Below are 23,162 nucleotides of genomic sequence, written 5' to 3'. Positions count from 1 at the left end.
TCAGACACCATGTGACCAATGGTGTGTCAGCGTCAGGTCACAGGAAGCCAGCTTCAGGGTCTAAAGAGTGAATTGCGGTCAAAGTTCATGGACATCTTTGAGGTTTTCATGTTTTTGTTCCTCTGGGGTTCCAGATCCTCTCCTGATGTTCCTCAGACAGACTCATCATCATCATCATCATCATCATCATGGTCTCACTCATTCATCAAGGCTGCACGGCTGTAAGGCTGTCAGGAGGAGAGGAGGAGCTAACAGGCTGGAGGAGGAGGAGGAGGGGGAGGAGGTGTGTGTGGTTTATCCGGTGCCTGTGCCAGGCTGAACAGGTGGAGACGGCTCCACCATGACCATGACTGGTTGAGGGGCGGAGTCATATCTCTGTGGGTGGAGCAACAAGAACACTGTTAGATGACTCATGATGATGTTATTCTGTGTGTGCGTGTGTGTGTTTGTGTGTGTGTGTGTGTGTTACCTGACTCAGCTCCATGCTCTCAGGTGTGTGACCTTTATGACCTCTGATGCCATTAAGAGGAGGCGGAGTCTCCCAGCTCTCCTTCTTCTTACAGAACAGACTGAAACAGAGCGATGACATCATCAGGTGAGGATGATGATGCTGTTATAATGATGATGGTGATGATGATGATGGTGATGATGAAGGTCTCACCTGCGTCTGTACCCCAGCAGGATGAGCAGCAGGCAGCAGAGGATGCAGGCGAGGCCGCTGTGGAGTCCAACCAGCAGGGGCGACGATGAGCTCAGGGACTGGTCACAGTTGCAGGTCTGTCCAGCAGCTGGAGACGGAGACAGCGTTAGACTGATTTCATTGGTTACACTGGAGGGGTCAGAGGTCAGGGACAGGCTCTTACCTGGTTTGGTGGTCCCTCCCTCTGCTAAGGACACCAGGCGCCGGTTGGACGCGCTGTCCCCGTTCCCGTTAAAGGCTAACACCTGGATCTCGTAGACAGCTAACCGCTCTGCAGAACAAACACAGTAACCATTAGCAACTGTTAGCATCTAAAAAGCTACCACATCATAAGCCATTATCATTATGCTGTTTTTCTTTGCCTTCATGCTAAGCTAAGCTAAGCTAACAGTTATTCTGTGCTTTCAATCCTCATGCTAAGCTAACTACGCTCACTATATAAAGTTGTGCTGTCCCTTTAAGAGACTGACCCAGGTGGGAGATGGTGTGGGTGTTAATGTGAGCTGGGAAGGTCTCCTGCCCCTGGACGTCTGGGTTGGAAACCCCGCGGTACTCCAGTCTGAAGCCCTCCAGAGTCCCCGGCTTACTGGGCAGCTCCCAGTAAACCTGCATGGCCGTCTGGTTCAGCACCTTGGTGAAGAAACTGGGAGGACTGGGAACTGTGGACACACAGAGACACACAGTGTTAAAGGTGGACTGACAAGGAAACAAGGAGTTTTAAGGTGGACTAAAATAGATGCAGTGTTAAAGGTGGACTAACATGGACATAGTGTTTAAGGTGGACTGGCATGGACCATCACAGTTTTAAGGTGGACTAAAATGGACGCAGTGTTAAAGGTGGACTGACATAGACACAGTATTTAAGGTGGACTGACATGAACATTGTGTTTAAGGTAGATTGACGATGACACAGTGTTTTAAGGTGGCCTGACATGGACACACGGAGTCTTAAGGTGGACTGACATGGACCATTACAGTTTTAAGGTGGACTGATAAGGACACAGTGTTTAAGGTGGACTAAAATAGACACATTGTTTAGTGTGGAGTAACACAGACACAGTATTTAAGGTAGACTGACATGGAAATTGTGTTGAAGGTGGACTGACAAAGACACACAGAGTTTTAAGGTCCACCGACATGGACACACACAGTTTTAAGGTGGACTGACATGGACGAACAGTGTTTAAGTAGGACTGATATGGACACACAGTTTTAAGGTGGACTGACATGGACGAACAGTGTTTAAGTAGAACTGATATGGACACACAGTTTTAAGGTGGACTAAAATGATCACATTGTTTAAGGTGGAGTTACATAGACACAGTATTTAAGGTAGACTGACATGGACACTTTGTTAAGGTGGACTGACAAAGACACACTGTGGTTAAGGTGGACTCCTATAGTGGAAAGACAGAATTTACTTAAGCTGGACTTATAACTATGTTTTTAAGGTGGAAAGACAATCCTTTTTGTCATAAGGTGGAATTACAGTCTTTATGTTTTAAGGTGGACAGACAATTTTGATTTTTTTAAGGTGGACTTACCGCCGCCCTGTGTGGTGGCCGTGATGGTGCTGGACTGCTGGCTGCCCCCCTGGGCGGAGTAGGCCTTCAGGTAAATGGAGTAGGTGGTTGCTGGATCCAGGTTGAGGAACTCGTGTTTGAAGGTGGTCTTACTGACGGCCTCCTGCAGTTCAGCGCTGTCAGGTTCTGGGGAGTGAGGGGTCAGAGGTCAGAGGTCATGGTGAAGCTGCTTCCTGATTGGTTTAATCTGTCTCTCCTCGTCTTACCTCCCAGTCGGCGGATGTGCAGGACGTATCCGATGATGTGCTGGCTGGCGCCCTCTGTGGGCTGATCCCAGGTGAGCTGCAGGCTGCTGGAGCTCAGAGCCAAGGCCTTCAGACCATCTGGGGCCTCAGGCAGGTCGGGTCCCTGGCTGATGGCGAGGCGGGCACTGGCCTGGTTGGTCCCGGCGCTGTTCTCTGCGATGCACTGATAGATGGCCTCATCCTCAGGCGTGATGCGTGTGATGGCCAGAGTCCTGCAGGGGGCGACAGAGAGGTTTGAAACCAGGACTCCAGGTTACCTGAGGGGAACATCACACCGCCATGACGTGGTGCTTACGTGTTTCCGTTGGTCAGCTTGACGTTGCCGCTCGGCGTCAGCAGTTTTCCATTCTTCAGCCAGATGAGGTGAGGCTCGGGAGCTCCTGATGCTGTGCAGCTGAAGACAGCACTGCCCCCTGCTGGTCTGGAGACGGACTGAGGCCACTGCACGAACTCTGGAGGAGCTGAGAGACAGGAAGAAGAAGAGTGGTATCATCACGGTCAGTTCATCCTGACAAACAGCTGTTCAGAGCTTTAACCCCCTCTGATTTATTTTATTTTTGACGAATATTCTAATTATTAAATCTTTTCTTCTTTATTTCAATTCTCTTACTGCAGGATCAGATTAAAGTGAGAGAATCAGCACAGAGAGCTGTGAATGGTCAGAGCTTGGAGTGTCCAGCAGGGGGCAGCAGACACAGTGAAACCAATTTACCATCAGATCACAGCTGCTGAATAGATCTGTATGTCATAGATCTGTTCTTCCTGATGTTTAAACTTTTATAATTTAGATATTTTATAATGATGATGTCATTGTTTATCTCTTTGTTTACTCTCTATCCACAAACTGGACTTGAACTTGTCGTTCTGTCTGAGCCCCACTTTGACCTCTGACCCCCTCTGACTGACAGGTGCTGTCTCGCCTCCGGCTGCTGCGTCTCCACGGTAACAACTCACCCATCACTCTCACACATGAGGGTTTCTGTCACCTAAAATAACCTCCTGAGGACCGCCCCCCCTCCCAAACAGAGCCGGGGGGAGAGGGGGTCAGAGGTCAGGGGGGAGGAGGGGTGTGAATATGACGCATTTATCTTTAGTGGGGGATGACAGAGGGGTGAGAGGGGACAGAGGGGGGAGTCATTAACATAGGAATAAAGTTGATTTGTGGAGGGGGACGATTTTCACACACTCTGGGAACACACTCAAGTTCAAGAGCAAAACACACACACATACACACACATACACACACATTAGTGCTATTTTATTTTGAAAGATTCCTGTATTTACATTTTCCAGAGTTACCAGATACATGTTTGTTTTTCTATAACTGTAGGAGGACGGATAATAAAATCTAAAATTTAAGAAAAGCCTCAAAAAATGTAATCTTATCAAGTTTTTTTTTGTCTTATTTTAAGCAGAAATGTCTTTTTTGACTCAGTATGAGCCACATTCACCTGACCAGTCCAGAAAAATGTCTTATTTAAAATTATTTAAAGACAAAAACTTGCTTGAAACTAGAAAAATTTCCTAATACAACTTTACTCTTCTTCCATTGGCAGATTTTTTTTTTTAACTTGTTACAAGCAATTCAGATCTTATTTTTGTCTTTAATCAACTCAAAACAAGACATGTTTCTGGACTGGTCAGGTGAATGTGGCTCACATCAAGTCTAACAAGACAATTTTTACTCAAAATAAGACAAAAACACTTGATAAGATTTCTGTTTTTTGCAGCGTATTTCATACAACCACATTTCAAAAACACCGAACTGCCCCTTTAACTGCAGTAAACTCTGATATCCTCCTCTCTTTGGATAATAATCAAGCTTATGATGACACGATGACACACAGCTTGTGATTGTTCCTGTCTGCAGTGAGCCTGAAATCGTGAGTTTTAAATCATTTTACGTTTGTTTCTCATTCTTCTTCAGACACGGCGCTCTGATGCAAAGACTCGTCCAATCCAAAAAAGTTTTCTCCTGATGCGTCTGACAGACGGACTCTGAGGGTGAATAAAGTCCTCATTGTGAAGTGGACCCTTCACATGCAAATCTGTATTCTAATGACCCACACACACACACACACTCACACACACAGAAAGAGCCTGACGACCTCTGACCTTCTTTGTCTCGAGCGAGAAGACCAAACAAACACCCAGACAGACAGAGAGGACGGTCTGCTCCCCGATCAGCTGATTAATGTTTGTGTTATTGATGATCAGCTGATCGATGATTGAAACTATGACAGGTTCAGGGCCACAGGAAAAAAACAGAGAATCTTATCTGGAGTAGAAAGTCTGTATTTAACAAGATTAAAGTTGTAACGTTTCAAGACCCAAGTCCTGGAGCAACAAATCGAAGCCCTGATGTTACAAAATAAAAGTTGGGATGTTAAGAGTAATAAGTGAAAATATTACCAGATGGAGGTTAAAAAAAGTCAAATAAGTCATAATTGAGAGAGATTTAAGTAAAAAAATGAAGTTATATTATTTCAAGAGTGAAGTCAAAATCAAGTTGTAGAGTTAAAAGATTAGAGTTGACATGTGGAGGAGATTCATATTGAGCTAAAGTCATAATTAAAAGAGATTTAAGATGCTATTTCTGAAGAAAGAAGTCTTAAAATGAAGCTCTGGTAAATCCAGAGTGGAAGCTAAAATATCAAAAATATCAAAATTACCAAAACCTCAGCTGGCCTCCTGCTCCTCTGATCTGCCCCTTCAAAATAAAATACCGTCCAACCATAGACTACACTGCAAAAAACTAAAACCTTATCAAGTGTTTTGTCTTGTTTTAAGTAAAATTGTTTTAACATACTCGATATGAGCCACATTCAACTGGTCAGTCGAGAAAAATGTCTTGTTTTAAGTTGTTAACGGTAAAAAATGAGGTCTGAATTGCTAATTATAATTCAAAGAAAAATGTGTTTTTTGCTTATAACTTGAATAAAGTCTTAATACATTAAACTTTCCGCTTTTTCCATTTCTCAATTTTTATACTTATAAAAATCAATTAAGACCTAATTATTGTCTTTTTTTCAGGACTTGTCAGGTGAATGTGGCTCAAATTAAGCCTAAAAAGACTCTTTCTACTCAAAATAAGAAAAAAAGATTTCAGTTTTTGCAGTGTAAAGTAATAATATTATATCTTTAACCCTGAATTTTACCACGGCAGCAGCAGCAGAAGAAGAAGAGTTAAGCATAAACCATTATCAGGTCTGGTTTTTATTCAGAGGGTCCCTGTTCCCCTGAGAGGGGAGGCTCTGTATGCTTCACTTCCTGCCGCAGGCTGCTGTGATGAGGTCAGAGGTTTGGGGTCGGAGGTCAGAGGTGATTCTTCTTCTCTGGATCTAATTATTCCTGTTTTAATCCTCAAATAGAGAGAAGTGTGTACAGCTAACGATCAGAGCAGGAACCAGCAGGAACCAGCAGGTCTGGACCTGGAGGTTCCTGCTCTGTGAGACTGAAATCAAGTGTTAGTAACTGTTTATGTTTCTGATTTTATCCCCTCAGTCGATCGTCTATCTCCTGTGTCAGTCAAACCTTCTTCACTGAGTCTCGCTCTGATCCTCTGACTCGCTCTGACCTAAACCAGCTGCTCTGTGTGTGTCTGACGCTCTGAAGAGTTTCTCTGTCAACTAAATACCTTTCTTCTTCTTCTTCTTCTTCTTCTTATTATTATTATTATTATTATTATTATTATTATTATTATTATTAAAGGGACAGGCTGTAAATTTGATGAGGCCACGTCTCTTTCTCTCTGTGTCTTTGTGTCTGCAGGCCCCTCCCCCTCACACACGCACACGCTCAGACAGGTCAGAGGTCAGAGGTTAAGAGTCAGACGGTGGCAGCAAACACTGCTGACAGATGGACACACACACACACACACTAACACACACACACACACACTTGACACAAGTTCAAGTTCATCAGTGAAACCTCAGAGTGACAGGAGTGTGTGTGTGCTTCACTGTGTGCTGTGTGTGTATTTCTCTCTAAGTGTGTGTATTTGGTGTGTGTTTGTACCTTGGACTACGAGGCGTCCCAGCGCTGTTCTTCTGGACCTGCTGCCGGGTCGGTTTGCCGAACACACGTAGACTCCTGAGTGCTGCAGCGTGGCATCGGAGATCATCAGGTTACCTGTTCCCAACACCTGGATCCCCTCCACGCCGATGGACCGCCCGTCTAACACACACACACACACACACACACAGGTCTCGTCATGAAGGTGTCAACCCTCTCAGGTTCCTGACCCTTGTACCTGATGGATCCCTGATCTTACCGAGGCGGCTCCAGGACACGATGGGCCGAGGGTTTCCTGTGGCGATGCATTCCAAGATGGCCGTCTGGTGGACGTTGATGGTGAGGTTCTGAGGACCCGACAGGATGACCGGTTCTTTGTAAATCCTGGATCCAGCAACTGGAGCAGAAAAAAGAACACCATCAGGAAAGAGACCCAGACAAACAACAGGGTTTGGACTTCCTGCGCCCCGGGTTTCGTCTTACCGGTGACGGACAGCATGGCCTCGTGGCTGTACCGGGTGTTGGCGATGTTTGCTGCGACACATCGGAACAGTCCGCTGTCGATCCGCTGCACGCTGGTGATCTGCAGGACGCCATTTGGCAGCAGCGTGTACCTGAGGTGAGAATAGAAACACGTGTCACATGTTTGTTTACATGTTTGTTTGTTTACGGATCAGACTGAGGCTGGACTTCCTGTTTATTCTCTCTGATCATGTGACCTCTGACCTCACTAATAGTGAACAGGTGATGTGTACCTGGGGTCCTCGGTGCTCAGTGGGCGTCGGTCTCTCTGCCAGGTGATGTTTGCTTCAGGGACTCCGTTTACCTGACAGGTGAGTCTGGCCACGCCCCCTTCATCGACCGTCACAGACTCAGGGTGGGACAGGAACTTAGGGAGAGCTGAGGGAGGAGGACGGTGGTCAGTGTGTGTGTGTGTGTGTGTGTGTATCATCATGTTCTGGTGTGACATCACAGGTCACATGACTCACAGGCGAGGAGAACCCGGGCCTTTCGGCTGATAAGGCGTCCGTAGCGGTTCTGAGCAGCACAGTCGTATTCCCCGGCGTCTGTCTCGTTGCTCTCTCGTCTCTTGGTGACGCTCTTGATGAGCAGCGTGCCGTTCGCCAGAACCATAGCCCGGTCGCCTGTCGCCACTGGAACGCCATTTCGTCTCCAGGTGATGGAGATAGGCCCCTCCCCTTCCACCTGACAGTCCAGCATCAGGGGGCGGTCCCTCACAGCGATGACATCAGACGGCTCTGTGAGGAAGGCGAGCTCCGAGGCTCCGATCACACCTGAGACAGAGACAAGGTGAGCAGTTAGACCTCAGTTTGGACTCACAGGCAACAGAGAAACAAATAAAAACTCATTAATCTTCTGAAAAAAAAAATAATTAATTATCTTATTTAATTAATGTTTTCATGTTTTTTTTAATGGGCTACAGAACAAAAAATCATTTATTTAGAATAAATTGTCCGTGTTACGAGATCAACATTATTGAAAAAAAAGTTGCGCTGTCCCTTTAAGAAATGGTAATGCTCAGAGATCAACTTCATAAAGTTACTGGTTAAAGTTATAATGTGATGAGATCCAGGTAACAACACTGGAGGAGACACCCTTTCAAAATAAAAGTCACTGATCCACCTCAGATCATATGAGACTTGGGATGAAACAGGAAATACTCACAAGTGATGATGAGGTGGGTGATGAGGATGATGATGATGATGATGATGAAGCTGTAGATGATGGATAAAATGGATCATTCATAAACTCAGTGTTTAAAGTAAAAGAGAAATAAAATGATTATAAAAGAGTATGAACAAAAAGAAAAATATAAGGCCTCTGCAGCAAGAGACAGTAGTTTAAGTTTCTTTGAATAAAGCCTTTAAATTCATAAAATCAACTTTATAAAATAAATAAATAAATAAATAAAAACTAAAGTTAAAAAAATAATAATTAAATTGAGACACATATCAAAAATAAAAAGTGTAGAAGAGATTTATTGAAGATATTTCAACTGTCAAAATAAAAGCCTGAGACATGGACGCTTAAATGTTTAAAGTTTGATAAAGTAAATTAAAAAATCATCCAAATGTTTTGTTTAATATTTTATTTTAATGGAGGTTTGACTTATAAGGATGGTGTATCAGTGTGAAGCTGCTCCACTTTGATTGACAGCTCTATTTAAAGCCCCGCCTCCTGCTCTCAGAGCAGATGAGAGAGCAAACAGACGGATGGAGGAGGGGAAGGTCGGGTTCAGGTGACCTCTGACCTCTTAGAGTGTGATGTCACTGCTCAGGAGGAAACAGCTCAGGCTCTCACTGCTTGAATAAAATAATGAATGTTTTATTTTATCTTATTGTTTATTTATCTTGGTACATCCTGTTCAGAGATTTAATCAAAATCCTGACACTCCTGCTCTTTTATATTCACTTCTACTTCTTTTCTTTTAACATTCATAGAAAAATTGTGCATTTAAAGTCAGATGTGTGATGAACAGACAGTTATTTGAAACAGAATCTGTCTGAGAAAGTTTGATAACTGGGATTTGTTCTGCAAAGACTCATGGGAAATGTAGCCAAATGAGTGTCGAGCAGGAAAATTAAGAGGATGTAAAGACTTTAAGACAACTACATGACCACTTTAAATCTATGAGATCTTTTCAAATAAAGTCACGTTGTTCACACAATGATGAGCAAATGTTTTGGGGAATGAAGAAGAAATGTTTCCAAAAATCTAAAACCCAAACAGGAGGTCTTTCTGGTCTCCCTCTGATCAGATTCAGACCCAGACCTCGAGAGATGAACTCTGAACAATCAGAGACTTTCTCTCACAGATGTTCAGTGAACACATCGTCTCTCCTCCTCAACTTGAACTTGAGACTTTCCCACACTCCCCCTCTTGGTCTTCCTCTGCCCCAGCTGCTCCTCGTCCTCATGTGGGAGGAACGAGACGCCGGCCGGCGGGCAGCAGGAGGAGGACCACCGTGACGTCCGCCCCCTCCTCTCTAACCTCGGTATGAATGACGACAATAAGAACAACAAAAGTGAAACCCAGACACAACAGACCCCCCTAAAGACTCTGAAACCCACAAACAGAGAAAGTCTTCATCATCCTGCAGCTGCTCAGCCTTCATCGCTCCTCTTCATCAGGCTGATGTTTCTGTCTCATTGTCAGGTTCAAGTTCAAGTTTATCCTCTTTTCTGAGCCCAGACCCTCAGTCTACTTTGCTAATGTTCCTGATGATGAGTCCTTGAATACAGCACCATGACATCAGAACCTGAACCACAAGAAGTGGTCTAAGCCTAAACTGAGATCAGAATCAGAACCAGGCCTTAGAGACCTGAGTCCTCCTCCTACAAGCTAAATCCTGATCTGAAACACTTCATCACACCTTTACCTGAACTTGAACACACCTCAAAGGAGTGATGTCATAGGTGATGTCACCTATATGACATAATCTGTCTTTCACCTGTTTTCCTATTTTCACTCGTTTTAAAATCTCCCTCTCTGACTTTTTCGTCTGTTTCTATCCTGAAACAGGTTTTTACAGCACAAACTGGTCCCTGAACTCATCACAGGTGATCAGGTGTTGAGGAGGCAGGTAGCTCAACACTTCATTTCATCTGTTTTCTCAACATCTCCGACTATTTTTCTGCTCATCCTGAGATCTCAAAGATTATTTTTCTAACAGCAGAACGTGAATTTACACTTTGGTGTTCCACAGGGAACCTGCTCGGGGCCTCTTTTGTTCTCAGTTCTTCTAAATAATCTATCAAATGTGGTAGTAGGAAGTTTCATGATTTAATGCCTTGGTTGGAAGTGATGGAGTATGTTGTCTCCAGGACACAAAAGGAAGTTTTATCCCAAAGTAATTTGTCACGAAAGACGTCGTCAATTCCTTATTTGGTGAATTTTTGGGGAAAATGTCTAATTTACGAGCTCAGTACAGATCAGTTTGAAACTCTAAGATCTGAGGATAACATCAGAAATGGAAAGCGCCCATGTGGACCAGAACCTGATCCCAGAACCCACAGAGACTGCCTCAGTGATGAACAAACTCTGAAACACTCAGAGTTTGATTCTCTGATCAGCTGATCTCATTACGGTCGTGTCCTCAGCGACTCGTTCAGGATTAAAACCTCGACTCCCATCTGGGTCCCCATTATTCTGAGGAAGAGGGGGGTTCATCTAAAACACTGGAGCAGACAGACCCCCCCCTCTATCTGACCTGCCCTCTAAATCCCCTGAACGCCCCCCCTCCTCCGTCAGACGTGACCTCGGCCCCTGGAGGTCATGAGACCCTGAGTTCAGACCCTGGAGCTCCGCCTCCTCCCTCTTATTCTCTATGTGGCGTATTGTCACACGCCCGAACCTGACCGTGAACTTCACATATTTTATCAAAACCCCCAAAATCCCCCCCCCACCCAGAGCAGACAGCATGACTCTTCATCACACAGACGTGATCAGACTGATGATGATGATGACGAAGGTTCAATCATGGGAACCAAAATATACCCCCCCCCCCTTCTCATTCATACACACACACACACACATAATTAGAGGTCTTTAATTGGAGCTAATTAAAGCTGCTGAGTCACTTCCTGTTTAATCAGCTGATTAGCTATTTGTCTTTTGGAGGGCATGTGACCTATAAGGTTTATTCTCTGACTCTCATCTGGTCGCTGTACGAGTCAGACGAGTCGGCGTGTTTAACCAAAAACACTGAACAGGACATAAAAACTCAAAAAACAAACAAAGCTAACTTAAGGAACTACAGAGCAGAAGAGAACTCTGGGTAATGTTGTTTCTAACAGCTACCTGATACAACCCCGTTTTTTCTTAATAGCACCTGGAAACTTTTTAAGACCATCTGATCATCTCTCACAGACACCCTGAGTCTCTTTAAAGGGAATCTGAGACCTAGAGGACTCCTCAAGACTACACTGACCCCCCTCCAGGACCACCAAATCCTGTTTCAAGGACTAATCCAACTGCTTCAAGGACACCTGGAAACTCAAAACCCAGCAGTGTTTTTATCTCCCTGTGAGGACTCTGATCAGACCATAAAAAATCTGGATTTGCTCTAACACCTATCCCCTCAGTCCTGTCTGTCAGGCAGCAGACACAGCCTGAGGGTTAAAGGGTTAACACGCACTTTTTCAACACTGACTCTCACTTTATATTTACTGAAAATTAAATTAAACTTCATCCCTGTGAAGGAGACAATACAAGACTGACACACACTCACACACACTCAGTGAAGAGGCCCCTTCATCACCGCTCAAGTTCAAGAGCAAATCATACACACACACACCCACACCCACACACACACACAGCGTCTGTATGGAGATGAGGTGATGAATATGTATGTCAGTGAGGACCGTCTGCTCTCACAAGAGCAAAGAAAAACTTTAAAATCACAGGAAATAAATGTTTACATTCACACAGAATAATCAATTTTATAAATAAAGTTTGATATTTGATATTAATGACAACTGCCAATGTCTTTGTGTGTGAGTGTGTGTGTGCGCGTGTGTTCTCTGGAGTCAGACTAACATTAACTCTGATCAAAATAAATATTTAATCTTTGAGAAAAACACAGAACAAACATGAAAAGAAGTAGTTTTTTTTTAAATATTGTGATATAATTAATTCATATAGTGGGTCAGACCTGAGCAGCAGAGTCCCAGCAGCACCACCAGCAGCATCTTCATCATCTTCATCTTTAAATCCGGGTCCTCAGAGTCTCAAACATCAGCAGCTTCAATCATAAAATCCTTTAAAATAAAAATCTTCTTCTTGTAATCCTCCTGCTCTTCTTCAAATCTCTGATTTTAGACCTTCACTTTGTCAGACCGGGTCTGCAGCTCCCCTGCTGCTGATCTCATGAGGACCTGATCCAAACTGACCCCCTGAGGCCGGGCAGCGAGGGCGGGGACTCCGAGATGGGGGCGGGGCCAGAGGGAGCAGACTGATGGGTGGGGGTGATCCTGACCCTGAGGTCAGGTGTGGGGGGAGAGAGGGTCACAGCTGAGGAGCGGCTGGAGGAGCAATGAGGATATGTTGATGATGTTTCACCTTTAATGCTCTTTGATAGATGATGTGCAATAAATAAAAGAATACAATAAAAAAAAACCTTGGATATAACCTGGATAATCCCATAGTGTCTTAAACTACATTAACTGGACCCTGATATTTTACTGTCATTTTTTTTTAAATCTAATTTGACTGATGGATAAAATGTGACCTGTTCCCTGCAAAACCTGATTTACAGAGTCGAAATTGTGAATAGATTTTAAAAAATAAAGTAATTTACAATTGGCTGTATATTTCCTCTAATCCCTGTCACATTTGCATAAAAAAGTAAAAAAAAAAAAAAAAAAAAAAAAAAAAAAAAAGGGATAACTATTATTTTAAAATAACCCCAAAAATGTAAAATAAATAGTCTTTTAACTAAACAGTGGACTGAATGAGAGGATAAAGTATAAAGTATTTTTTATTCCTGTCTGACGTTTATAAGCCTGTTCTCCACTCAGGGCAGTAGATGTCGCTGTGAGCTTAGCGTATACTCCGTTTGGGAAAGCCACGAAGAAGAAAAAGATGGCGCGCTGGTGGATGTAAACAAAGATGTTAATATGCTTCTGGATGATCTCCGAGTTTTTTTCTTTCTCTGAGGCAAAGATGAGAAGAAGAGGAGGAGGAGAAGAGGAGGGCTCACCTGTGCGGAATCACTGAAGGTGAGGGGTTTTTAAACCGTGCTAACTGTTAGCTGTACACGGCTAACTCGTATACAAACTGTAACGAGGGAGCTAACGGTTGCTAACAGAGGCTAACCTGCTGCATGTTGATAAATAAACAATAATAAATCAGTAATAATCAAACAAACCGCAGTATTTACGTTTTTTAACACGTTCTCGTCGTAGTTTTTATCTTTAATGCTTTATCCCTTCAGTCCAGACTCTAAAAGATCATATTTGATGCAACAGATGGCTTTTAATAACACTTTGTTTACACATCATGTAGCAGCAGTCAGCTGAGTAAGCTTTGAACGTGTTCCTGATTGAAAACTTTAACCGCTGATTTATGAACCGTTAATACACGCTAAGATACATTGTAATACGTGGTTAACTCAGGCTGTTTAAAGTAAGAAAAACAAAACAAAATAAAAATGTAATAATCATAGTAATAAATCGATGGTTTGCTGTCACTACAACTTTTTACATACTGTAACAACAAGGTAGCTGCTGGCTTGGTTCTGGTCTGCTAGGAATAAGGATAGGTGTGTAAAACATCAGTACTGTATTTGTTAATGTGTTAATCTTATCCAGAATTATTTCATTAACATGAGCCACGTTCATGGAAAATCCAGGAAAAAGTCTTATCCAAACTCTTCATAAAAAGACTGTTGAGTTTAGTTGTTTAGTTTCTCGAAACAAAAATAAGGGCTTAATAAAAAAAAGGTGGGGGTAGGGACTTGTCCTTCCTTGATAAAGTTTGAGGCTGTAATGACACTGAATTTTCTACAGTCTAATGAATATCACTGCAAACTTGGTTATGTAAAAGGGAACTCACAAAATTATCACACAGAAAAAACAAAAAGTGAATGATATAGTTCTGGTTCTCATCAGATTTTTTATATTTTTTTTTGTCTTTTTTAACGAAGACAATGTTTTTTCGTTTTTTTGGTTTTGTTTTGTTTTGTTTTTTGTTTACTCCTTAAAAAAACTTAGAAATAATAAATATACAAGGCCAATAAATTTACATTTCTTTGACATTTTTCAAGGATAACAGAATTCATCTTGGGTTCCAAAGAGATGTAGCTGTCTGTGGAGACGTCATTACCAGTTTTCTTTACAAGGGTTACTGGCTTCTGCTGTTTGTGGCATATGTTTGTGAACATGTAAACATAATAATAACAGTAATATTAATAGCAGTGATACATTTTTATTGATTTTTTTTTTGTTCTCACATACCCTCTAATGAAAAAAATGAGAAATGTATCAGAAACATCCGTCAGATTAAAGCTGTGAGACCATGAGAAACATCACCTTCTCCCCTCTGGTTGGTCTGTCAGGATCCACATTCACCTCCAGCTGTTCCACTACCTGATCCAGTCCAGTCTCAGCTGGTCTTTGGCGTCTCCTCAGACTCATCAGTGTGATCCAGGAAGAGATGGCGGGTCGAGGTCGGGGGCGTGGCCTCAGGCTGATGAGTTTCAGCGTGGAGGCTGTCGGCATCAACAGAGGAGAGAGTTTACCTCCATCCATCCAACAACCCACACCTGTGTATCCTGTAAGACACACACACAGACTTCTGTTTTCTGATACAGAGCAGTGCATCCTGGGACTTGTAGTTCACCCTTTGTGTGTAAATGTGTGTAATGCAGGCAATGGAGCAGAAGCCCCTCCCCTTGACAGGTGGAGAGGAGGCGGAGTATCTGTTGGCACTGAAACAAGAGTTCAGAGGAGCGATGAAGACTCTGCCATGCTTCATCCAACCAGCTGCTGCTGTCAGAGGTCTCTCACACACACACACACACACACACACACACACACACACACACACACACACATAGAGTCAGGTGATACACTGAGCTGTTGAAAGCTTTATTGTGAAAGTCTTGTGTGTTTCCTGTCAGATGTGGAGAGATATTCAGACAAATATCACCAGAACGAGCAGACGGACCTGACCTCAGACTGGACTCCAGGTCTGACTCTTCATCTTCATCTTCATCATCGAGTCTGTCCACATGTGCAGTTTAAAGGAGGCTAACTGTGTTTGTCGTTATTTCAGACTGGAGAAGATTTCCTAAAGAACTACGTGTCAGGAAACCTGCACCAACAGGTGAGACCACACTCATACTCATCTATGTGACACTGATTGTGTGGTGCGTGTGTGTGTGTGTTGATGCCTTGCTTTGTGTCTGTCAGGCGTCTCTGCAGCCAGTCGCGCCGACAAAGTTCAGCCGCCTCAGAAGAAGAAACGAGTGAAGGAGAAAGAGGAAGTTCTTCTTAAACTAGAGGTGAGACTTGCATCTCCACTTCCTGTCGACAGAGTCTTTGTGTGATCACTGAATCTTAATGTGTGTGTGTGTGTTTCAGACTCTGGAGAAAAAGGAGGAGCGAGGGAGCGAAGGAGAGGAAGAGGAGGAAGAGGGGGAGGAGAAGCAGAAGAAACCAGAGGAAGAGGAGGCTGAAGGAGAGGAGGAGTATGATGAAGAGGAGTTTGAAGAGGTGAGAGTCTGAACGGAGGAGGTTGGATTCACTCCTCGTTTAGAGACGTGTGAGGTGCATTAACGTGTAACAGCACAGCATTTAATCAGTGTGTGTTTTAATGTGTGTGTGTGTGTAGGAGACGGACTACGTGATGTCATACTTCGACAATGGGGAGGAGTTTGGAGGAGACAGCGACGACAACATGGACGAAGCGATTTACTGAAAGCTGCACCTGATTTTATCTTTTTCTATCTGAGAGTATGTGTGTGTGTGAGTGTGTGTGTGTGTGTGTGTATACAGAGGAGCCGTCCATCAGCTGTTTGTATAATTCTTAAACAGAAAATCTGTCCGTGTTTAAAAGAAGACTTGTTGGATCTTGAAAGAAACTTTTTTTTATCTTTTGTACAAATGTTTTAATGTTTTATTGTTCGACACATTTTAATGTTTTTATGTTAAAAAAAAAAAAAACATGTTGGATAATTAAAAATACTCCACACAATGAGTTCAAGGTATCTGTATTTTATTGAGGGTATAAAAAGAGAAAACTCTGGTTCACAGGGTCAGGAATTACTAAATGTTTCCTTAAATCACTGCATCTTTTCACTTTTTTTATTGGAGCTGCAGCCAATCACAGCACAGGATCAGTCTGTCTCCGGGTCAGTCAGAGGGGCTCAGCCAATCAGAGCAGGATGGTATTAGTATTGATCAGGAGGATGATTGCTTTCACTCAGACGCTGATGATTTTGAAGTTTCTTTGGGACAAACTGAACCTAACAGACTCAGGGTGTGATGCACTGTGCAGCCTGCAGGTGGCGCTGCTCTGACATCAACCTGTGTGCAGAGTTGTGTTTATTTACAGTCAGTCCAGCAGGATGCCATGGATTCCTCCAGCTCGTCTGTCCGTCCAGCTGTCCCTCTGTCTCTTCCAGGAAATCTACAACCTGACCCCCCTGACTCTTATTTTGAAGGTCTTTCTATGAAGTACAGTTCCTGTCCTTCTATATTAGGCATTAATCTTTTTATTAATGATTCCTTATTGACTACGAATGCATTAATTACAAACTCTCTTGTGTGGTCTGGTGGTGTGTTCACTGAACCTGGTTAAAATGAGCTGCAGAGGTTTGTCCTGCAGTGACTTTTCACCTCCTTTCTGTCTGTGTCGCTCTCAGTGCTAACGTTAGCTCGTTTGTTCTAAATCTAGCAACACAGTGGAATCTACAGCCAAATTAAACCGCCACGCAGCAGCCAATCACGCGCCACCTGGACTCATCTGTCAGCCAATGAGAGAGAAGGCATAGACAAGAGGCGGGAGTGTGAAGTAAAGAGATTGAAAGTAACATGATGAGATGTACGTGTTCACTTACTGTGATCAGTCAGTGTGTGTAGAGAACAGAAAGGATAGTTTGAGTTTAAACACGTGTAAAATCTGGTGTAAATGAGACCCGCCTGTGTGTGTGAGGACATGATGAACAGCTGAAGTCAGAGTCAACAACAGCATCACATTACACACATATACACACACAGACCTTCAAAACCATTTAGCTTGAACTCTTAAAAAAAAAAAATCTGGTTTATGAAAATCTCAAGAATATCAACAAAAGTTAAAAACTCTGACACTTAACACATTAAAAGGTCAAGTTATGGTTGAAACAAATTGTGCATGCCAGTACGGTTACTGTTAAAGTTATTCTGAGCAACAATCCTTCTTCACTTCAGTCTCTTTTATGTGTGCCAATAGCAAAATTAGCATTTCGAACTTAAATGTGCTTTTTGATGCCATAGGAGTCATTTTTTTGCCTTGGCTTGTGCATAGTTCTCGATCTTTCTGTAGCCAGCCTTATGTGGATTCCCGATTACGGAAGCGTAATGCATTCACTTGAAGAAAAATAAAACAACTCAGGTTTTTCAGAGTAATTTATTCTTCGCTTTGTTTTTTGTGGTAATTAATTTTGTTTTTCTGATTAATATTTTTTATTGGTTTGTTTTTTGTTACAATTATTTCTGCTTTTATGAGTAATTTTTTGTGGTAATTAATTTTGTTTTTCTGATTAATATTTTTTTTATTGGTTTGTTTTTTGTTATAATTATTTCTGTTTTTATGAGTAATTTTTTCCTCTTGTTTTTACGAGTAATTTCTATTTTCCTGAAGTATCGAGTTACTTCGAAATCCCATGAAAACCTCCAACCTGCATACGACTCCCGTGGATGTGTGGTGGCTCCTGTGTCCTGCACAGATCAGAGATCCTGTTCGGCACATATATGCCTTATCCTTAACTTACTGCCGGTCCGTACTGGGTCAATAAACAGGAGGAAAAAAATTACCACGAAAAACAGCAGGTTGAGGTTCTCGCGGGATTTCTAAGTATCTCTATACTTCAGGAAAAAATTACTCCGAAAAACAGGAAAAAAGTAATCTGAAAACAGAAAAAAAATTACTCATAAAAACAGAAATAATTATAACAAAAAACAAACCAATAAAAAAATATTAATCAGAAAAACAAAATTAATTACCACAAAAAACAATCCTGAGAATAAATAACTGAAAAACCTGAGTTGTTTTTTTTTTTCTCCAAGTGAATGCAATACACTTCCTTACTCGATGAACAGCAGCTTGTAATCCTGAAGGATTGAAGTTAGCATGAGTCAGCATTTCTAATTTGTTGACTGCTGACCAGAGTTTGAAGAGTTTGAACCAGAGTGCAGACTGTTTGAAGATGAATGTTCAAGGGCACGGTGTCCACTGGGGAGGACAAGTCTGTAACTTTATGAACAAAAGTTAAGATATGAACAAAAGTAAAGATATGAAAAAAATAAAGGCTAAACTTCTCTATGCCCTAAATGCATCAGGTTAATATACACTCTTTGACCTACATCATGTTACACTCACTACTACACACACACACACCTGTCAGTGAAACCAAACACACGTTACATCACACATTCTAGACGTTACCTGGTTCTGCTGATGCAGCTGTTTGAGGAACTGCTGAGCTGCTGTTGGACTGAAACTGAAAACCAGGTGCAGTTCATAACACCATAACACATCACATCATGATCTTTAAACACAACACCATCACAGAAACAGGATTCATTTAGAATAGTTTATTTTTCCAGTACAAAAATAAAAATCTGTTTTTATTTACAACATATTTACAAATCTCACTTCCTGTGATTCATTCATAAACAACAACTCTGAAATTGAGAAACATCAAATATCAAAACTAATCCTGATATCAAATGTAAAAACACGCTGAGTCAGCATCCGGAAAAAAGCCGAGTCACAAACTGAGAGGCTGCAGATCACAGAGTGATTGACAGGACTACTCATCATGGGGGCGGGGCTTGTGTTAGAAGAGGAAGTTCCTATGAGACTTAAGCCTGAGGGGGGTTCTCAGAGTCCTGATCCACCTAGAGAGGAGCAGAGAAGATTCTGGATCAGTCACCTGTTTATATTTATCTGTTTCAACCAGGAAGCTTTAATTTTTATATCTCTATTTAAGGCCCCGTTTACACGGAGACTCCCGCAACGATTCTTCCTTTGCGTTTTCAAAAGCCACCCGCGTTTACATGAGGACGGCATGAAAACGATCCGCGTTCATACGACTCCAGGAGGACAAGTCTCCTCTTCTGCTCTTTCTTTTTCTGCCGTTTTGTTGTGTGAGACGGTCGGCAATCCAACCATAACGCGCATTACCGCCACCTACTGGCTCAACTGGAAATGTGGCTGAGCGCGGAGCCTTCACCTAAAACTGCGAGTGCGCATGCGGTGACGTCAGCGTTTCACCCTGAGACGCTCCGCTCTGTGTTTACACGAAGCTGGATGGAGGAGCGGATTCAGATCTTTCCACTCTGGGGAGCGTTTTCAAAAGTTTGCGTTTTCACTGAAAACGCAACGTGGTCTCGTCTAAACGGAAGGCCGAAACGCAACGAAATGTTTGTGGAATCGACCGTTTTCGGCGTCGTGTAAACGGGGCCTAAAGCTACAGGCAGGGAGGGTGTGTGTGTGTTGTGTTCTGACCTCGCTGTAGGCAGGGGGAGGAGGGTAGAACGGTTCAGACACCCTCATGAACAGCCCTCCCTCTTCTTCCTCGTCGTCCCCGCCGTCGTAGTCGTGGAGCAGGGGCGTGAGCGGGCCGTCCGCCCTCAGGTCTCGATGGATGTTGCTGTAGCTGGGGGGTGCAGGGGGGAAGGAGGCCCAGCTGCTCAGAGACCCCGCCTGGCTGCTCATGCTGCTGGTCCTGCTGCCCACGCCGCTGAACGGGACCGTCCCCACGACCAGCGGCAGCTCCACTGCCAGCTTCTCGCTGCCCGGCACGTGCAGGTAGATCTGTGGGGGCGTGGCTTGTTAGCAGGGCCTGATACGTCTTAACCTAAGGGGTTCGTGATGATGTCATCAGTGTGACTCACCCTGAGGGCGTAGTCCACTTTGATGATGTCACAGCCCCGCAGCGTGGGCTTCAGTTTGGGGACTCTGATGGTCTTACTCTGCCACATGTCGCACATCCCCGAGATGATGTGGTTCCCCCGCACCGCGCACAGCTTCTGACTCAACTCCTGAGGGGTCAGAGGTCAGCATCAGAGCCTCACACACACACAGAGCTTCCTGTTAAATAGAAAGGAAGTGACATCATTTCTGTACCTTCGTGCGTCCGTCTGCCATGTATGAGTGTTTGGCAATGATGGCGGCTTTGGGGACGATGATGCGTGAACACGTGTTCTCAAACTTGGCGTTGATGCTGATTTCCTCGCCCTCGCAGAAGCCCTTCCTGTCGATGTGAGCGCTGACTGACACCTGTCCGTCAGGGATGAACATACAGGTGACCTTCTTCTGGGCCGAGGCCATCGCCGGGGCCTGACAGGAAACAGGAAACAGACCTTCAAATCAGTGTTATCATCATCCTCGTTTGTCACAGTTTGACATTAAAGGTCATTCTGGTGTTTTTCAGACTCAGGGGAATCAGAAAACACCGGATTAACCCTTTAAAATTTGATTTAAATACAAGTTGTGATGCCATGGGGAGAATGTGTGTGTGCATACCAGCAGATCAGGAATGTTGATGTCCAGCGGCTCCTCTACCTCAAACTCTTGCTCACACTGCAAAGCATTCTGGGAGGGTCTGTCCAACACTGCACGCACATAATATCGAACATAGCCGAACTTTCCTTTGTAGGACGACACCAGGCGCCTGAAACAGAGACCACCAGGTGTCACTAACTCAAGTCACAGCTGAAACTTCTAACAATAAACGTCAGATATCTCCTCTTACCCTGCAGGAGGAAGCTCAAAGCCAAACAGGAAGTTGTAGGTTTTCCCAGCCTGCAGCAGGAAGTAGCCGTCTGAGTCTGGGCAGAGGGAAAGAGCTCATTAGCAAAGCAGCAGACACAGAGAGAGGTTTAACAATAGACTAGATATGGGGTGTCCACCTGTCAGTCAGTCAGCCACGCCCTTATATGGACAACGTGTCAGTTTAATAACTTAATAGCTGGTTATAATAACTCTGAAATTGTCTATTTTGACTGAAATCATGTTTCAAACCAGGCTGCAAACATGTTTATTCCTTCTGTAAAGATTAGCTTTTTTGTATGGCTGTGTATGTGGTTTCTGCTGTTTCCACACAAAGCCTCTAGTGGACACTCAGAGAATTGCAGTTGGTGTCACTTCAGCATCAGCTTCATGACTCAGTGATTCTTTCATTCATTTTAAACTGGGCACAGTTTTCTAAAAACGCCCCTCACCTCTGCTCAGCTCCTCCTCCAGCCTCAGCTCCTCCTCATACTTCAGGTACTCCACCTCCTGGCTCCGGTTCTTGCGGTTCTTCCCGCCGCGGTGGTCCACGCGGGCGCATCCGGCGGCAGTGACTGTGAGGTGGGATACTTTGCAGGACTGAGCCGCCTCCAGCTGCACGGAGCCGGACAGCTTCTCCCCGCTGCTGTAGAAGGAGCGACCCGGGTCCGAGAAGAGGATCCGGAACACCTTCAGCTTGTTGCCCTGGGACAGGACCATGACGGGGCTCTGGTCTGGCTCTGATGTGTGGCACTGAGGGGATCAGTTAGCACCGCGCGTGGTTAGTTTTAACTTCTGTGATTGTAGTTCTTGAACCGGGTTTTCGGTCTGAGGTGTGGCTGTTTCTGTCCCGGTAAACACCCACTGCTCCGTTTTATATCTGCGGGGCTGAGGGGACCTGAGGCGGGGGTCTCGGTGTCCCGTTACCGCTCTCAGAGCAGCACGTGCACACAGTGTGGGCACTCCGAGCTGCAGGGGGTCCAAGCGCTCTGATTGGACAGAGCGTGTGTTTGGGGGCGTGCAGCCAATCAGAGGGCAGAGAGGACGCGTGGACAGCTCGTGCCCCCGGGGGTCTGGGTTTGAAGCTGGCTCGCCTTAAATGAGGAGCAGAGTTAAAGAGTAGAGTCATCAGAGCGGGAATAGCAACAGATCTACTGTACAGCTGCCCAAAACAACAACAATACGGACAACAACAACTGCCTGCTCCATGGAGTGACAGCAAAATAACATCAACAATTTATTAAATTCACTTCTCCTGTCACTTAAAGTCTGTATTCAACTGAAAAAAAGTGCAACACACAATAAATGTTAACGTTTTCTTTAAAAAAAAATCAACTTATTTCAAATTTTAATGTCAGCAACACATTCAAAAGGTTGTTTCAAAGACGTTCAACGCTCTGTGAGAGGCTCCTAGATCAAATACTTCAACAGTTTATGAATAATGTTCCTCAGATTGAGAGGATGTTATCGTCAACACGAGCTCATTAAAATATTAAGAGAATCTGACAAAAACTCTGAACAACAGGAACAAGGAAAAAATTCACTGCATCAATAAAAACAGACATGACTCTGTAGTGGAGATCACTGCATTAAACTGACATGTTAATGACAAACCACATTCTGCAGGATTTACAACAGCATGGCTCACATCCAGGGTATCCAGGTCAGTGCCCCTGGCTGGGCACCGCAGTAAAAAAAAAAAAAAAGTCTGGACCTGTCTTAGAGAGTTGAACCTGTCTGCTGCGGTTTATAGCTCAGCTCCAGTTCAGGGTCTCCAGCCTGTTTGTCAACAAAGAGGTCGAGCTGACGGGGATTCCCTGTGGGTCAAACACTGACCTCCTACAGCCACATGTCATAAACACACCAAACCTTTTGAATGTTTTGAAAATCCTTGTTCATAAACAGACCTTGAGTTTCTTCTACTTTAATAAGATTAGAAAAAGATATTTCTGCCAACACTCAAGGAGAAGTTAAACAACCCCATCCAAGGTTTGCAAAGGGTCATTACTGTCTGAGAGGACACCTTCAGACCGTGAGGACACACCTGTCAGGCCCAGGACCTCTCATGTGCACTGTTAGTGAGCATGGAGCGCCCTCTGCTGGATCAGCAGGAGCTGA

General features: G+C 43.9%; 3 protein-coding genes across 3 annotated transcripts; 1 reads left to right on the top strand and 2 right to left on the bottom strand.

The window, feature by feature from the left end:
• Positions 1-239: 239 nt before the first annotated feature.
• Positions 240-12,253, bottom strand: LOC141800608 (immunoglobulin superfamily DCC subclass member 3). Its single transcript, XM_074683271.1, has 14 exons — positions 12,217-12,253; positions 7,532-7,837; positions 7,298-7,442; positions 7,026-7,156; positions 6,802-6,939; positions 6,546-6,704; positions 2,824-2,989; positions 2,490-2,740; positions 2,245-2,409; positions 1,171-1,359; positions 864-971; positions 662-788; positions 470-569; positions 240-375 (listed from the first exon to the last, which is right to left on the bottom strand). The coding sequence occupies exons 1-14, from the start codon at positions 12,251-12,253 to the stop codon at positions 295-297; spliced, it is 2,103 nt and encodes a 700-aa protein (XP_074539372.1). The 3' UTR covers positions 240-294.
• Positions 12,254-13,130: 877 nt separating this feature from the next.
• polr3glb (RNA polymerase III subunit GL b) lies at positions 13,131-16,248 on the top strand. The gene is made up of 8 exons (XM_074683891.1): positions 13,131-13,282; positions 14,620-14,837; positions 14,932-15,061; positions 15,184-15,252; positions 15,339-15,389; positions 15,476-15,567; positions 15,647-15,778; positions 15,897-16,248. Exons 2-8 carry the CDS (start codon positions 14,718-14,720, stop codon positions 15,981-15,983), a joined length of 681 nt encoding a protein of 226 aa, XP_074539992.1. The 5' UTR covers positions 13,131-13,282; positions 14,620-14,717; the 3' UTR covers positions 15,984-16,248.
• Positions 16,249-19,075: 2,827 nt separating this feature from the next.
• Positions 19,076-22,007, bottom strand: LOC141801075 (thioredoxin-interacting protein-like). Its single transcript, XM_074683973.1, has 7 exons — positions 21,497-22,007; positions 21,028-21,103; positions 20,799-20,946; positions 20,400-20,612; positions 20,168-20,314; positions 19,779-20,087; positions 19,076-19,168 (listed from the first exon to the last, which is right to left on the bottom strand). Exons 1-7 carry the CDS (start codon positions 21,762-21,764, stop codon positions 19,133-19,135), a joined length of 1,197 nt encoding a protein of 398 aa, XP_074540074.1. The 5' UTR covers positions 21,765-22,007; the 3' UTR covers positions 19,076-19,132.
• Between the last annotated feature and the right edge of the window lie 1,155 nt (positions 22,008-23,162).

This window comes from Halichoeres trimaculatus, unplaced genomic scaffold (assembly GCF_033239565.1).
Source record: "Halichoeres trimaculatus isolate MK-OKI-2021-1 unplaced genomic scaffold, fHalTri1.1 fHalTri1_scaffold_12, whole genome shotgun sequence".
NCBI classification, from domain to species: domain Eukaryota; kingdom Metazoa; phylum Chordata; class Actinopteri; order Labriformes; family Labridae; genus Halichoeres; species Halichoeres trimaculatus.
This window is presented reverse-complemented; position numbering and strand designations above follow the sequence as displayed.

Excerpts from the sequence above, each read along its gene's own strand:
- LOC141800608 (XM_074683271.1), bottom strand. The coding sequence starts at position 12,253 with ATGCTGCTGGTGGTGCTGCTGGGACTCTGCTGCTCAG. Across the intron at positions 7,157-7,297 it reads CTGAGCACCGAGGACCCCAG|GTACACGCTGCTGCCAAATG; the intron begins GTACACATCACC and ends TTCTCACCTCAG. Across the intron at positions 376-469 it reads AGAGCATGGAGCTGAGTCAG|AGATATGACTCCGCCCCTCA; the intron begins GTAACACACACA and ends CTCCACCCACAG.
- polr3glb (XM_074683891.1), top strand. The coding sequence starts at position 14,718 with ATGGCGGGTCGAGGTCGGGGGCGTGGCCTCAGGCTGATGAGTTTCAGC. Across the intron at positions 15,062-15,183 it reads ACCAGCTGCTGCTGTCAGAG|ATGTGGAGAGATATTCAGAC; the intron begins GTCTCTCACACA and ends GTTTCCTGTCAG. Across the intron at positions 15,253-15,338 it reads GACCTCAGACTGGACTCCAG|ACTGGAGAAGATTTCCTAAA; the intron begins GTCTGACTCTTC and ends TCGTTATTTCAG.
- LOC141801075 (XM_074683973.1), bottom strand. The coding sequence starts at position 21,764 with ATGGTCCTGTCCCAGGGCAACAAGCTGAAGGTGTTCCGGATCCTCTTC. Across the intron at positions 20,947-21,027 it reads TTTGAGCTTCCTCCTGCAGG|GCGCCTGGTGTCGTCCTACA; the intron begins GTAAGAGGAGAT and ends TCTCTGTTTCAG. Across the intron at positions 20,315-20,399 it reads TGGCAGACGGACGCACGAAG|GAGTTGAGTCAGAAGCTGTG; the intron begins GTACAGAAATGA and ends CTGACCCCTCAG.